Source organism: Zophobas morio, unplaced genomic scaffold, assembly GCF_036711695.1.
Source record: "Zophobas morio isolate AGI-343-1 ecotype UQ-CSIRO unplaced genomic scaffold, CSIRO_AGI_Zmor_V1 ptg000280l, whole genome shotgun sequence".
NCBI classification, from domain to species: Eukaryota; Metazoa; Arthropoda; class Insecta; order Coleoptera; family Tenebrionidae; genus Zophobas; species Zophobas morio.
The window spans coordinates 18,592-33,747 of NW_026972384.1; the positions used below are offsets into that span (position 1 = coordinate 18,592).

General features: G+C 21.3%; 2 protein-coding genes across 4 annotated transcripts; one reads left to right on the forward strand and one right to left on the reverse strand.

The window, feature by feature from the left end:
- Positions 1-293: 293 nt before the first annotated feature.
- LOC135119697 (putative RNA-binding protein Luc7-like 1) lies at positions 294-10,970 on the reverse strand. Of its 3 annotated transcripts, XM_064044092.1 has the most exons (12): positions 10,923-10,970; positions 9,807-9,865; positions 7,433-7,501; positions 7,210-7,304; positions 7,072-7,147; positions 6,899-7,009; positions 5,102-5,226; positions 4,322-4,378; positions 3,996-4,189; positions 2,481-2,527; positions 430-589; positions 294-355 (listed from the first exon to the last, which is right to left on the reverse strand). In XM_064044092.1, the coding sequence occupies exons 3-11, from the start codon at positions 7,479-7,481 to the stop codon at positions 435-437; spliced, it is 909 nt and encodes a 302-aa protein (XP_063900162.1). In that variant the 5' UTR covers positions 7,482-7,501; positions 9,807-9,865; positions 10,923-10,970; the 3' UTR covers positions 294-355; positions 430-434. The 3 variants fall into 3 exon arrangements, with proteins under 3 accessions (XP_063900162.1, XP_063900163.1, XP_063900161.1); XM_064044093.1 differs by lacking the exons at positions 9,807-9,865; positions 10,923-10,970 and adding an exon at positions 7,553-7,624 and having other exon boundaries at positions 2,481-2,524; XM_064044091.1 differs by lacking the exons at positions 9,807-9,865; positions 10,923-10,970 and adding an exon at positions 7,553-7,624.
- Positions 8,679-14,916, forward strand: LOC135119693 (pseudouridylate synthase TRUB1-like). Its single transcript, XM_064044088.1, has 5 exons — positions 8,679-8,727; positions 12,472-12,596; positions 13,098-13,179; positions 13,848-13,920; positions 14,535-14,916. The coding sequence occupies exons 1-5, from the start codon at positions 8,679-8,681 to the stop codon at positions 14,914-14,916; spliced, it is 711 nt and encodes a 236-aa protein (XP_063900158.1).
- The last annotated feature ends 240 nt before the right edge of the window (positions 14,917-15,156 follow it).

Consider the following 15,156-nt stretch of genomic DNA (forward strand, 5'->3'; position numbering starts at 1 on the left):
TAATGAAGTATAACTACTAAATTTACATATTAAAAAATTTAATTACTATTATTATTACTATGAAAAAAAAAAGTAATCTAACAAAAAAATTCCACCAATCTTACAAACTTTTTGATATTTTTGAACACACAGAGGACACTTATTTTTTTTTCTTTTGACCTTGGAAAACGTGAAATATGAAGGTTAACACAATAAAAATTTTAGTAATAATAAGTATAAATAACATAAACTAAAATAATAATAATAAAAAACTTGAAAAAAAAAAATTAAAGTGAAACATTTATTTTTTTTTTACTTTCTGTTTACTTTGTAGTTTTTTTTATTAAGAATTCCTTGGCCCCTGGTTTTTAGTTCCCTTTAAAAATTAAAAATAATAGAAATAAGTAAATTTAAATAAAATGTATTTGTATTAATAATAAAAATGCATACAATTGTTATGAGCGGCTACGACGTCGATCACGTGGGCGAGTTGGACTTCGAATCGAGCTTTTTTCTTTACGATAGCCCGGTTCGGCATGGTCGCGATGGCGACTTCGACTTCGGCTGCGACTGCGGCGATGAGTTTTTTTATTATGAGAGTCTCGATAGTCTAATAATAATATAAAAAATAAAAAGAATAACATGTATATATTCAAGTAAAACAACAATAATAAAAATTAAAAAAAATAGAATTTATATTTTTAGTAATAATTATAAAAATGATAATATATAAACGCTGATAATATTAAATTTTCTAAACTAATAAAAATATTTAAAAGAATAATATTATTATTTAAATTTATATAAGTAAAATGCTCAAAAAAAAAGGTAAATAATAGTAATGTTATTAATAATAATAGATATTATAATAATATGAACAATCAAATAATATTGAATTAATAAGAAGTACTAAAAAAAAAGTATAATAATACAAATATAAAAGAAATAAATATAATAAGTAAAATTATAATAATAGCATTATTAAATTAAAATATAATCATAAAACACAAAAATAATAATTATATTTATATATTTAAGTAAAATGATAATAATAAATAATAATATTGAAATTTCTAAATAATAATAATAAAATAAATATATTTAACACATATTAATAATAATAAATAACTAAAATATTTAAAAATAAAAATAAGTAAAAATCATAATAATAAAATTTTTTAATAATACGAAAATTTAAGTAAATTGATAATAATAAATAATATAAATATCAATAAATATAATGAAAATATAAAAATAGTAAAAATATAAAAACATTACAACATTAATAAATTATAATAATAATATATTTATAAACAAGCAAAATAATAATAAATAATTAAAAAAATTTAATGATAATATATATTATATATTTCAGTTTTTAAATAAGTAAGTAAATAATAAATAATAAAAATAGTAATATAAAAAATAATAATCATTTGAAATAAAATCATTGAAGCATTATGATAATAATATATATTATAAATTTTTTAATTATAAAAATATTTATAATAATATTAATAGTAAGTAAAAAATATATTACTAAAAAAAAGTAAAAGTTATTATTATATAAAAATAACAGGAGAATCTTATAAAACAATAAATAGTGATAATATAATGTTATAAGTAAAAAAATATATATATAAATAATAAATATATTTAGATACTTATAATATAAAGTAAAATAATAATATATAATAAAGAAATTTAAATATTAAAAATAATTATTAATAAAATAATAATAAAAGTCATTATTATAAAAAAAATCAGAGATAAAAATAATTATAATATTAAAAATAAAATTTAAAACAATTATAATATGGTGTAAAATAATAAAACTAATAATAAAAATATAAGTTTATCTAATAATAAGAGTAAAGGAAAAATATATTATAAAAAAAGTCATTATTGCAAAAAAATAATGATAATAAAAAGTCATAACAATACTTAAAAATTTAAAAATTATAATTTATTAATACTAAATTTACATAAAACAAATTAATAATTTCTATAGAATTGTATAAAAGAAAAATAATAATAAGTAAATAATAAGTAAAATATTAAATATAATAATAATGAATAAAATTTATTTAAGAAAAAATAAAAATAGTAATAATAGATAAATAAATAAAATATTAAGATATAATAATAGATAATTAAATATAAAATTTAGAAAAATTAAAAATAATAATAAATAAATATTAATAATAATAAGAATAAAATATAAAAAAAAATAAATATAATAATATAAGTGATAAAAAATATTATTTTATAAGTGATAATAATAACAAATAACAAAGAAATATTAAAATAATAATTATAATTACTAATAACCAATATAACAGAAGAAGTTATAATTATTATAGTAAAATATAATGATGAAATATTTCATAAGAAAACTAAAAAACGAGTTTTATTATGAATATAATAATAAAAACAATAATTTTAATAATTTTTGTAATAATAATAATAAATAAATATTAATATTAATAATAATAATTCACTTCTTCTTTTCTCAGAATCTCGAGTCTCACGTTCGCGTTTTCTCCTTCTTATATAAAAAAATACAACTTTTTATAAAAAAAGTTTGTAATTTTTATTTATTTATAAAAAAAATAATAAAAAACTTAATTAAAAAAAAATTCAAAAATATAATAAAATGAACTTTTTTTATATAATAATAATAATAAAGATTTTGTTAATAAATTAAACTTTTCTTGTTATACGTCAATACTAATAACTAAAAAAAAATTAAAAAAATTTAGAAATAAAAATAATAAACACAATAAATATAAAAAAAATTTATTTTTCTATTAAATAATAATAACTTTTCTTTAAAAAAATAAAAATAAAAACAAAATGATAAAACAATTAATAATAATAATCATAAATATTTTTTTGATATATTAATTTTTAATCACACATCAATAATAATAATTAACAAAAAAATATAACTAAAAAATTTCATATTAAAAACTATTATAAAGATTAACAAAAATATAATAATTTTAATATTTAATAAAATTAAATTTCTTTTCTATACAATATTAATAAAATAATTTTTTTTATAATTATAAGTAAATAAACATTTTTATATAATAATAACCAACAATAATATAATTAAGTAAATTTTTTCTTATTAAGCAATTATTATAATAATAAGGATATATACTATAAATTTTATATTTGATAATATTAAATTACTATTCATTATATAATAATGAAAATAAATAATATTTTTCTATAAATACTTTTTATTAATGGAAACAGTACAATAATAATAATAATAAATAAGCTATTCAATATTTATAATAATAATAATAATAATAATAAGCAAACTTTTCTTTATTGATTTTTTTTTTGACTCATAAAAAATAAATGTTCATAAGTTTTAATAATTCCATATTATATTAAAAATAGTAATAAATAAAAAATTTTCATTACAATAAACATTTACTTTTCATTTTTTACTTTTATAATCAATAAAAAATAAAAAAAATAAAACGTATTATTAAATATTATTTTAAATATTTTTTAATATAAAACTTTTATATATCTTTTTCCTCATTTTTAAATTGAAATAAATTTTTGAAAATTTTTCTTCTCCTATATTTTATTTTATTATATATATATATATATATATACATTTATATGAAGAGAAATTTTAATTTACTTATAATTGTTGCTATAGGTATCGAAGTCCGCTGTTATTTTTAATGTTATAATTTTTTTTGCATAATAATGAATAGAATAATGATAATAGTAATAATTAGAATAATAAAACTCTTTTAATAACAGTAATAATTAACATAATATTTTTCGTAATACAGAAAACTTAATAATATTTATAAAATACAATAAAACTTTCTAAAAAAAATTTTAATTATTATAATAATTATTAATTAATAATATAGTAAACGCTTCTTATAAAATAATAAAAATAATAAAAGTAACAATATTAATAAATATAATAAATAATAAGACTAAGAATAACAAGAATAATACTAATAATAACCAACCGTTCTTCTCTCTCTTTTTGATCCTTTTCCTGCAACTCTTTAAATATTGTAGCAATTTTTAAACGACCGGCATGAAGTTTTCCAGATGAATGATCAGCCAATCGTCGGTCGTTATCAAAAATATTTAAAAAAGATCCGCAAACATCGCATACACGAAGTTTTTTAATTTGTGGGTCATTCGCTTTTAGTTTTTCCTATTTATTATTATTATTATTGTTATTATTATTATTATTATTACTATTATTATTATTATTATTACTATTATTATTATTACTATCATTATTACTATTAATAATGAGTATTATTATAATTTTTATTATAAAAACCTCTAACGCTCCTTTTTTCTTCTTCAAATCTTCTACGATGCGCATAAGTTCCATACTCTTCCGTTTAAAGAAATTAAAAAAAAAATAAACCAAATTTTTAAAAGAGAAAACACATGCTTCAGATTAGCCCAGTCACGTGTTTATCCTTAAAAAGGGGTGCACAAAAGGTATATCGAGTGATTAAACCACTTTTACGAAACATGTGTCTAAAGAGCTATAGAATCATCCAACCAATGCAGAAACGTGGCAATTCCTAGACCTCATGAGTATTTTTTAAAAGTAGAATTCAATAAAAATAAACATCACGTGCTACATACTAGCCTAGTCAAGTGTTCAGCCCTATAGTCATGTGTATAACGAGCTATAAATCACGTGAGGGGCTAACTCTTTTCATAAACCATGGGAAGCCTTATACCTCACGTGTTACATACAAGTCTAGTCACGTGCTCAGACGTAAAAGCAAGTGCATAAAACTATAAAGTCACAAGTTTAAACCAAGTGAGACCCCTAACACTAATGATTACTAAAAATAAAACGCACGTGCTACAGATCAGTTTAAACACGTGACCAGCCTTATAAACACCTGCTGAATGAGGGAAAATATCCTTTTAGGAAGGAGCACGTGATTAAACTATATCATGAAAACCGTGTGAGTATAAAATCACGCGTATATAATGAAAAAAAGTTCAATCTACACAGAAACGCGTTCGAACCGCTTAAAAAAGACCGCGTGATTAACCACGTGATACGTGTACGTATGAACTTTTTTTCAATGTATACCTTATCGATCTCTCCCGCTTCGCCGAGCCGTTCCGCTTCGGCTAGTTTTTCTCCGATTTCAGTAGCAAGTTCGGCGCATTGCTCAACTTCGGATGCTTGATTAATAGCGTCAACCGTTATATTTACTAAATATTAATAATAATATTATTATTAAGTACAAACATTAAAAAGTATATAATTTACGATAATAAGTAAGAGATAGTGTTCAAAAGTTAAAGTAGTACTGAAATAAAAATAAAAAAAATAGATTTGGAACAATAATAAGTAAAAAAAATAATAATAGCAAATTAAGAATTAAAGGAGCATCTCAAAAACAAAGCTTAAAAATTTTTTTTAGAAATAATAATAAAGTATTATTTATAGTAAATTAAAAATAATTAATAATAATAAAAAAATTAATAAAGTACGATTGAATAAAAATAATTAATAATAATTGTAATCAGCGAAAATATATATAAAACTGTATTATAAATAGTAATAAGTAAATATATTTATCTTTTTCTACTTTATTTATTCACTTATTAATTTTTAATATTATTATTCATACCTGATTTTAAATTATTTTATTTTTTTATTATTAATTATTTATATTTTTAGTTTATTATTATTTTTTATTTCCTTGAATAGAAATATTAACTTTTTTATATATATTTTACTTATTACTAAAATTAGAACCATTAATAAATATAGTAATAAATTATATATAAGTAATGATTAAAATATATATATACTACAAGTAATAATAAAGAGCATATTATAAAAAAGTATAATTGAGAATAAAATGTTATTAATAATAAGTAAACATATAATAATTAATTATTACAAAGAATAGCAATAATAAGCAAATAAATAAAATATAATTGAAAAACAAAATATTATTATATTAATAAGTAAACATGTAAATAACATATCTACTGCAAATAATAAGTAAAAAAATAAATAAAGTATTGTCGTAGCTTAAATGCTATTAATATTATAATAATAAGTAAACATATTAATAAATTATTTACTACATATAATATTAATAAGTTAAATTATTCCTATGTTACTAAATAAAGTTATAAAATAAAAAAATAAAATATTATAATTAGTATTAATATATCAATATGTAAACCTATAACATATTTACTATAAATAATAATAACAATAGTAATAAGTAAAAAAGTAATAAATTATTTATTAATAATAATAATTAAAATTTTAAGTCCGCTACACAATTACTATAATAAATAGAAATTAAAAATAAAAATAAAAATTATTTAATATATAAAATCATTATATATTACCTTTATTCATTGTTTATAATAAAAAAATAAAATTTTAAATTAAATAAAAAGTGTAGAAATTTATTGTTTTAATATTTTCATATATGCCATATTAAAAAATAATAAAAAGCTAAAAAATCATTTTCTTATAATATTCAGGGTTAACTTGAACTCTTCCGATATATATAAAGTTAAAAATTTTAATAAATATTTTTTTCTATTAATTTATAAAAAAAACTAATTTAAAATGTATATAATAATAATAAATTTAAATATTAAGAATAAATAAAATATATTTATAAAAATAATTTTAAAATGTATGTAATAAAAATATTCAAATTTAATATTAATCAAAAAGTAAAAAAAATTATTAAGTATATCCTTTAAATTAATAGAAAACTTTTTCTATATTTAAATTTTTATAAAAAGTGAAAATTATAAATAAATCTAAATTATATAAACATTTTTTTTCTAAAGTAAATTCATATCTACTACTAAAATTATTAAAAAAAAAATTCAAAATTTTTATTACCAGCATTCGTTTCCTCTACTTTTCTTAACTGGCTCCTCTTATACTGTTCGCATTCTTTTACTAAACCTTCAAGATAATAATAAAAATCCTTTTGAAAGTCATACTTCTCACCTGAATGTGTAATAAAAATGTAAAAAAATAATATCTAGTTAATCAAAAGATATTAACTTCACCTCTAGCAACGGCCTCTTCGAAATTAGCTTTTAGTTCATCATTATGAACTTTGGTACACTTTGGTGTTTCGAATTTCTATTTTTTTTAATAGAATAAAATAAAATTATAAAATTCTTATAATTAAATATATGCTTTACAGTATTGTCAAACATATCACAAGCACAAAGACCACACAAAAAGTTTTTGCAAACTTCGGGATCAGTAAATTTTAGTTTTTTTCCTCCATTATAACCTTTTTTTGAAGGATAACGTATAAATATAAGTAAATTTTAGTTTTTTACCTCCTTTATAGTATTTTTTAATCAAAAATAATAATAAAAATAGTTATAATATTAATTATATTAATAAAAATTGTAAAACCAGTTCCCATTAGCTTCTCCATTTCAGCTCTGAGCATACGTATGGCCATTGTTGCTTACTCAATAAACGCTATAAAATTTTCTTTAGCTACAAAAATAATAAAAAAGTAAAAAAATATACATATATAAATAAGTTTTCTATGGTTAATCCGCCGAAAGGTTTTTTAAAAAATAAAACTTGGTAGAAATAATAACAAAAACGATAAATAAATTACTAAATTAAGAAACGAGAAGCATATTACAAAGCCAACACACGCAAAGAGCTACTAACAATTAAAGCCATAAAATAGTAAAATATATTTTTCTCCAGTTTTTCTTCCTTTTTAAAAATTTTAAAATTTATAATGTAATTAAACCGATAACTGAAAATCTGACGTCATAACTAAAAGTGAAAAAGACTGAAAAGCTCTTCACGACAAGGTTACGAAAACGCTAATGAATTTTTAAAACCCAAATGTTACTATTTGTGCTTAAAATGATTCTTTTATAAGTTTCTAAAGGAAAGTATTCAGTTATATTTTTTTTAATACACCGTTGTAGTGGTATAGTTGAATTTATTACTAAACGTCCATTTTGCAAAAAATATTTCAGATTTATATAAATTTAAAATTTTGTATTATAATATAATAATAAACAATAAAACTTATATACTAATAGGGCTAATTTAATTATAATTATCTTTATAATTAACTTCTATTATTGGCGTTTGTACTTCTCTTAACAGTAACACATTTATTTAAAAAACTTTAGGTTGCAATTAAAAAAAATTTATCTAAGTTTGCCGTGAAAATGCATTGTTAATAATCCAATAGCGCCATTCAATATGTCGATATACTATAAGAAAAGTTAAGAAGCCCCTAACATTAACTGTTAACCTTATAAACAAGAGATTTTAGGTTTACGAGGTTAAGTTTAAAATAAGGTCACTTATATAAAGGAAAGCAAATTAATAATAGCCAATTAGTTTATTATGACTACACCCGTCATATACTCACTTCACTATTCATGAATAATTAATTTTAGCACAGTAATTATAATAAAGGTAACGATTAACATTAAGTTCTTTCTAAAATAAATCACTTAATACTAAACTATTACTATAGGTTTCTGTTTATCCTTTTTTATCTAACACAGATTTTGCAAATTTATCTTAGTAGAGTTAATCTTATAAAATTTATACGTCGATATACCAAGTGGAATATAATGATAAACTAAGTTACATTCTAAATAACGCTTCTTCATTAGAGATGAACTCTTTAAGAACTACTGACGTAGTTGTATCTCTACTAAAGTTCAGTAACCAATACAAGCAAATTTAATGGGTTTCCGACTATTTATATTTTTCTACGTGTTTTTATTAGCCAATCAGTGTGCTTATTAAAATCGAATACGTTTTAAAGTTAAAGTACTTAGACAACTTTTTTGGCTCTAATTATATGCACAAGGGTATTTCTAAAAAAAACTAATATTCATTATGCATATATAAACTTTTTTATAAATAAAAAAGTCTGCGTGAGAATTAACGCTGGACAGAGGTCAGTTCCGTCCTACATCAAATTTATGTATATACAATTATTCACTACCTACATTAATTTTATGAAATACTGCACACTTCATCATAAACTAGTTTAAGTTATTTTATTCTATACGCACGCTTGCTCTTGTTCTCACTAGCCCCTCGTTTTCTTAAACAAGTGGGCATGTAATTTATAATAAAAAGTTGAACAAGGGGGCTTCTCTTTATGCATGATTAAAGTAAATTCGTTGTTGTTCTATGGACCTTTTTAATTTGTATTTTGCGGATATAAGACAATAGCGCTTACAAAAACGTAAAATTTCCGGTTATTTATAGTAAATCGTTAAATTAATGCTGGAGTTTCACGTTTATTTCGCATCTAACTTGACTATTTTATATATACGGTTTGAAAGAATATAATGACCACACCTTAACGTTGCAAAATAGGGGTTATAAAAATACAAGAAATCTGAAAAGAAGCATCTTTGAAATTATTATAGATAATATCTAACGACTGCTAGGAAATTGTATGGTAAATAATTGTGAGTAATCGGACATTTTGAGGTTAACTTAATAATTGATATAATAGTAAAGGCACTCCAATAAAAAGGTGTAATAATATAAAACAAAAGTTTAAAATATTAATTGATACATTAAATAGTCTACTAACACACTAATAAAGGTCCGTAAAGTATCAGGTAATAAGCATATTTACTTAAAATTCGAAATTTTAAGTATGGAAAAGTGCTAGGAAAAACTACGAAATAAATTTTATTTATTTTAAAAATGTTTTTATATAATCGGTTACTGGAAGGCAAAACCCTAGAGGGCAAATTGTTGTGGAATAACTCGCGCATACCGTTGTTTTTCCTCCAATTTGTGATTTTTCCGCTTCTACGTGTGGTGCTCATCAAAAGTCTATGAATATATGAAATAAATTATTACCATTTTTTGTCTATATAAACTTTATATTATAATATCTTAGTCTATGGTATACGTAATCTATATTACTTATAATTTTCGGGGTTTAAGACTTCTAAAATTAAATAAATAAAAAAGATAAGAAACAAGCCCAAATTAACTAGTATAAGCCAAAAAACAGCTCGACGATATTGAGGACTCGATGGTTAATTTATTGCACTTATAGGGGGTGCAAACCGTATAAAGGCGCATGATGAGTCAGGTGGTAAATGAGGGGGCACTATTCTGTGCAGAATATTACTTGCTTTATCGCATTATTTATAACCTAATTTATAGTTCTAAGACTTAATTAATTAATACATATAATAGTAGTTCAGGCCTTAGGATATTGCCAGATCCCTTTAAATTTTAAATCTATTTGAGTTTACACGTTGTTACATAAAAACTTACAATAATTTGACTTTAAATAGAATACAATTCAGATATGTATATCAAGTAAAACCAAACAACCTACTTAATTTTATATTTTATTATTTATCAGAATGCGATGTGCTTTTAATTGTAATTTTTTATATGCACTACCCTTAATAGATCCACTCTGAATGTTATATAGCTTTACAAGTAATCTTTTTGTATCGAGTAGGGCTTATTAGTTACTTAATTCTCTAATATAAGCAACAAAGTTCTTTAACAAAAATTAATTCGTTTAAAAAAATTTAATTAATATTAAACTGTTAAAAAAGGTTCAAAATAAAAAAATCTGTGCGCAATGTTTACACCTGTTATATTTTATAAACACTAATCCTAAAAACAAAAACTTCTGCCTACTAAGTTTACAGCAAAGAATAATCTTAAAATAGTAAGGCCTTTTAAAAAAGCCTAAACAAAATAAAGGGAAAGGTGATATATATACAATTATTAGTAATTAAAAAAATCATAACAAAAACTTTAAAAAAACAACGTAATTTAAAATTAAATCTTGCAAGTAAAAAAAATTTTTATAAAAAAGCTTCATTTAAAGACTCCGAGCCCCTCCAAAGTTAAATATAATAACCATATTAAAAAAGGTACCATAGAGCCATAGTCAAGATAGCCCGATGCTAGATATTCAAATAAAATTATAAGAAAATTTTTTTTAAAATTAAAATTTAAAACTGTTTACCTTAGTACAAGCTAAATTCTTTAAATAGAGTAAATTCTGAGGTGAGAAAATTAAAATAAAAAATATTATTAAAATTTCCTGCTTAGATAAAAAACTCAATAAAATAGTAAAAATCTTAGAGCCGATCCTATATATTAAAAACTGCCTATTTTTAATTACAAATGTTTTTTTAAAATTTAGATCTTTTAAAAGCCCTTTAAGCCTGAAAACAAAGGAAAGGCAGAGCTCTAAGAAAGAGCGTTGGAGTGTGTCTCTGGCGTGGTAAATAATTTAACATCTTAGATAAATCCCAGCAGTGGAAGAGAGGAAGCCTCCAACATTTAAATATTTGACTGGAAGCGAGTAAAAGTAATAACACGTGGAAAGCTTCTGCTTTCTTCTTAACTTAAAATTACCTAAAAAGTTTGTATTATTAATAGTTTAATGGAATTTCCCATTTATTTTAATATAATATAATATTTAATAAAGACTTAATGCTTTGCAGTAAAGGCTTTTCTTACAGTGGCATATTAGCTCTTTACAAACCAAAAGGACTACTTTGTTCAGAAATTTTAAATAATATAAAGAAAATTATTTTAAAAAACGGTATCTCCTACCAAAAATAAAAATTTTTGTAGTGCATTATTAGTTATTTTAAATAGTTATATATTTTAAGATAAATCTTTTAAGGATTGGAAAACTTTTTAACTTGGGTAGTGAATTAATATTTTTAAATTTGTAGTTATTTTTTTAAATAGTTAACAAAATTAATTATAAGATTTTTTAGTAGTTGTAAATATATAAAAAAATTTTCAAACAAAAAAGGTTTTACCTATTTTTTTTTAAATAAGCAGTTAAGTTGTGATTTTAGGTAAATACTTAAGTTTTTTAGTTTAATTAGTTATTATTTTAAAAGTAATTATAAAATAAGTTATAGTTATTGTTTTATAAACGTTAGTTACTCATCTTTTCATTAGTAGTGGTTAAATATATATATAAATATATATAATTTGAAATAAAATTATACTTAATTTTTTATTAACTATTTTCTTTAGAGTAATAAAAGTAAGTTTTTTTATATTTTTAGAAATGATTTAAATGTGTTTAAGGGAGTTTTGATTTATATTAATAATTAAGAAAAAAGATTATCTACTGTTAATCCTTTTTTTAAAACTAATAAAAGTAAGTTGTAGTTGTATATTATAGAAATTACTATTATTTCTTAGTAGTTATCTAAAGTAATAAGAATTAAGTTGAATTAAGTTTTTTATTAAAGTTTATTAAAGCTTTTAAAGTGGTGTTATTTTATAACGAGAATTTTATTTTAAAAAAAGTTAGTACTTATGGGGTTTACTTTTATGAGTAAAAAGCATATGTTTGTTTTACTTTTAAAGTTATATTATTATAAAAAGCGAATTAAATTTTCTTTTAATTATAATTAAAATCATTTGTTGATTTCAAGGTGGAGATTATAAAAAGTGCAAAGTTGGCCACGGAGGAACTTTGGATAAATTAGCGGAAGGAGTTCTTGTAATTGGCATTAATCAAGGGTGTCGTTTTCTCAACGATCTACTAAAAGGCCCAAAAGTTTCGTAAAATTATATTTTATATTTTTAATTTTTTCATATTTATAATTTTATTAAACCCAGCAATATCGTTTTATAATAATCTAAAAAAATTTTTTTTATAATTTTATAATTTTTATTCAAAATACTTTTATTTTTTTTGAACTGCGCTTTGTACTTAATATTTTAAAATCTTTTATAACTAATTTTTAAATTTAATTTTTTAACTCTTTTTGCTGTTGTTTGTTATAAAGTTTACTTAATAAATTTTTGAAGTGAATTCACTTTATATTTACAAAAAATACTGATTATTTCATTACATTACGTTATATTTAACATAAACTTAATATAAATTTTTTGCTAATCGTTCGATAATTAAGGCTATTTCTGCTGTTATGAAACTTTTTATAAATAGTATTTTTTTATTAGTAAATATTATTATTACTTGCTATAGTAGTTATCTTGTTATCATTTGAATTATAATTTCTATTATTATTCTAATTATTATTTTTATTATTATTAGAGTTATGAAGTTGTAGGTAAGTTGGGCTTGGAAACTGATACTCTTGATTTAGGAGGGAATATTATAAGAACTGCTGATGATGGTTTTCCCATATGACTATATTCATTATTTCTTTATATAATACTTGTAATAACTTTTGTTATATTTTATTATTTATATTTATTTTAACTTATTATCACACTTGCTTATTTCAAGAAGCGGTGCGCTGCTTTACATGTTAATTTTTATTTTATAAATGAGCCAATTAAGAGAAGAATTAATTTAGCAAGCGCGCGAGGATATTATATTTAACCAATGATTGTTTTTTTTTTATTGTTTTGTATTTTTTTAAGATTTTTATAAAAAGTACGTGAAAATTTAATAATATAAGTTTAGAAATTTTTTTAATGTGGCTTTACTAAAGAAAAAATTTATAACTGAAAATTACGATGTAAAACTTAATTTGTAGCCAGTTGAGTACATCTCGAATGATTGGATATACGAATTATTTTGTTACAGTATGTCGTGAATAAATTATAATTATCTTGTAATCAGTCGAACACTAGAAAGAAGATGATTGAAAAGCAAAAACCTGGTACACCGTTTATTATGCTCAGATTGATTATATAAATGAAACGCCATTTAAATTAATTTAAAAAGCTTGCCCCTGCTATTGACTCTTTTCTAGCATTCGTCATTTATGTATAAAATTATAATTATTCGTTCACTGCGATATTATTATTTTGTTAATATTATTTTGAAACACTTCAGACCACGTGGATGAATCTTTAATTAATTCTGTTTTGCCTTTATTTATTGGTGAAACTGAGCAGGAAGCGCCCATGTGAGTTTTTCTATTGGTTTATTTTTTATCATTTTTTATACTGCTTAATTTCCACTCCCTTATTACTGATCAATCATTTACAGTTTATGTAAAACTATAATTTTTGGATAATCGCTACATAGAGAATGGATTGGTTAACCCTGAGAAGCCATCCATTAATAATGATAAAGTTTGGTGAGAGGGGGGTTTTAGAAGCTCATACTTTATTGGTGCAACACTATTTTAATTTAATATGATTGGTTTGCAGTTAGGCGAATTTGGTAGTAAGCCATTTTAATTTTCCTCTGCTTAAAAAATATTTGGTATATATAAAATAATTTTTATTATAATTAGAATTACTATCTACCCACGTGATTATACCTTTACGAACTTTTTAACCAATGAAAATTTAATTAGAAAAAAGTAGCTTATAATATCTTTATAATAGAAAGTTTTTCAAGGGGCGTATAATACGCGCTGGCTATATTTAATAACCTTGTTATATCAAACAAGCACCCTTTCCTAAATTTTACTATAAATATAAGCCATAAAGCTAATATATATATACTTGAAAAATATATTTTATAATGGCATAGTATATACTCATTTAATAAAAAAAAAACCGTTTTTAATAGCTACTCGAGCTTAAAAATAAACGGCAAAACTTCAGCAGACCGTGTGCGCTCCGGAGAGCACGTGGAAGCCAAAGTACGCAAAGTTATCATTTACGATATAGTCTTAACAAAGTATGAGAGCCACGTGGACCATAAAAGCTTTACATTGGCAGTCACGTGCGGTGCAGGGACGTACGTGCGTAGTCTCGTTCGGGATATCGGCAGGAAAGTCAACTCTGCAGCCACAGCGACCACTATTATACGCACTTCGCAGGGACCATTTTCTATTGTGAATTCATCAAGTTCTTCTTCCCTTCCTGTTTATAAATATGAAGAAATAACGTTTGAAAAGATTATTGAAGCGCTCGATAACTTTAAATATAAACAGCTTATAAAGTGTTGAAAATTTTAATATTAATAAATATATATTGTGTTTTTCCTACTTTTTTATATATATAAACGTTATGAGCGTATATTAAAAAATGAACTTTTATAAAAAAAGTTAGTGTAGCGCTTTTATAATGTTTTTAATAAAAAGAGTGTAACAGAATTTTATAAAACTTGCTTTACACCACTTTTAATTTAGCGATATTGGCTTACACACTATATTTTATATACACAGAATTGTGTACGGCAGTTTTAA

Bases quoted from the DNA above. Each gene is read 5' to 3' on its own strand.
- LOC135119697 (XM_064044092.1), bottom strand. From the start codon at position 7,481: ATGGCCATACGTATGCTCAGAGCTGAAATGGAGAAGCTAATGGGAACT. The intron at 7,010-7,071 runs GTGAAGTTAATA...TTACACATTCAG, and splicing joins CGAAGAGGCCGTTGCTAGAG to GTGAGAAGTATGACTTTCAA. The intron at 5,227-6,898 runs GTAATAAAAATT...ATTAATATTTAG, and splicing joins AGTAGAGGAAACGAATGCTG to TAAATATAACGGTTGACGCT.
- LOC135119693 (XM_064044088.1), top strand. From the start codon at position 8,679: ATGAACTCTTTAAGAACTACTGACGTAGTTGTATCTCTACTAAAGTTC. The intron at 12,597-13,097 runs GTTTCGTAAAAT...TATTATTATTAG, and splicing joins ATCTACTAAAAGGCCCAAAA to AGTTATGAAGTTGTAGGTAA. The intron at 13,921-14,534 runs GTGAGTTTTTCT...CGTTTTTAATAG, and splicing joins ACTGAGCAGGAAGCGCCCAT to CTACTCGAGCTTAAAAATAA.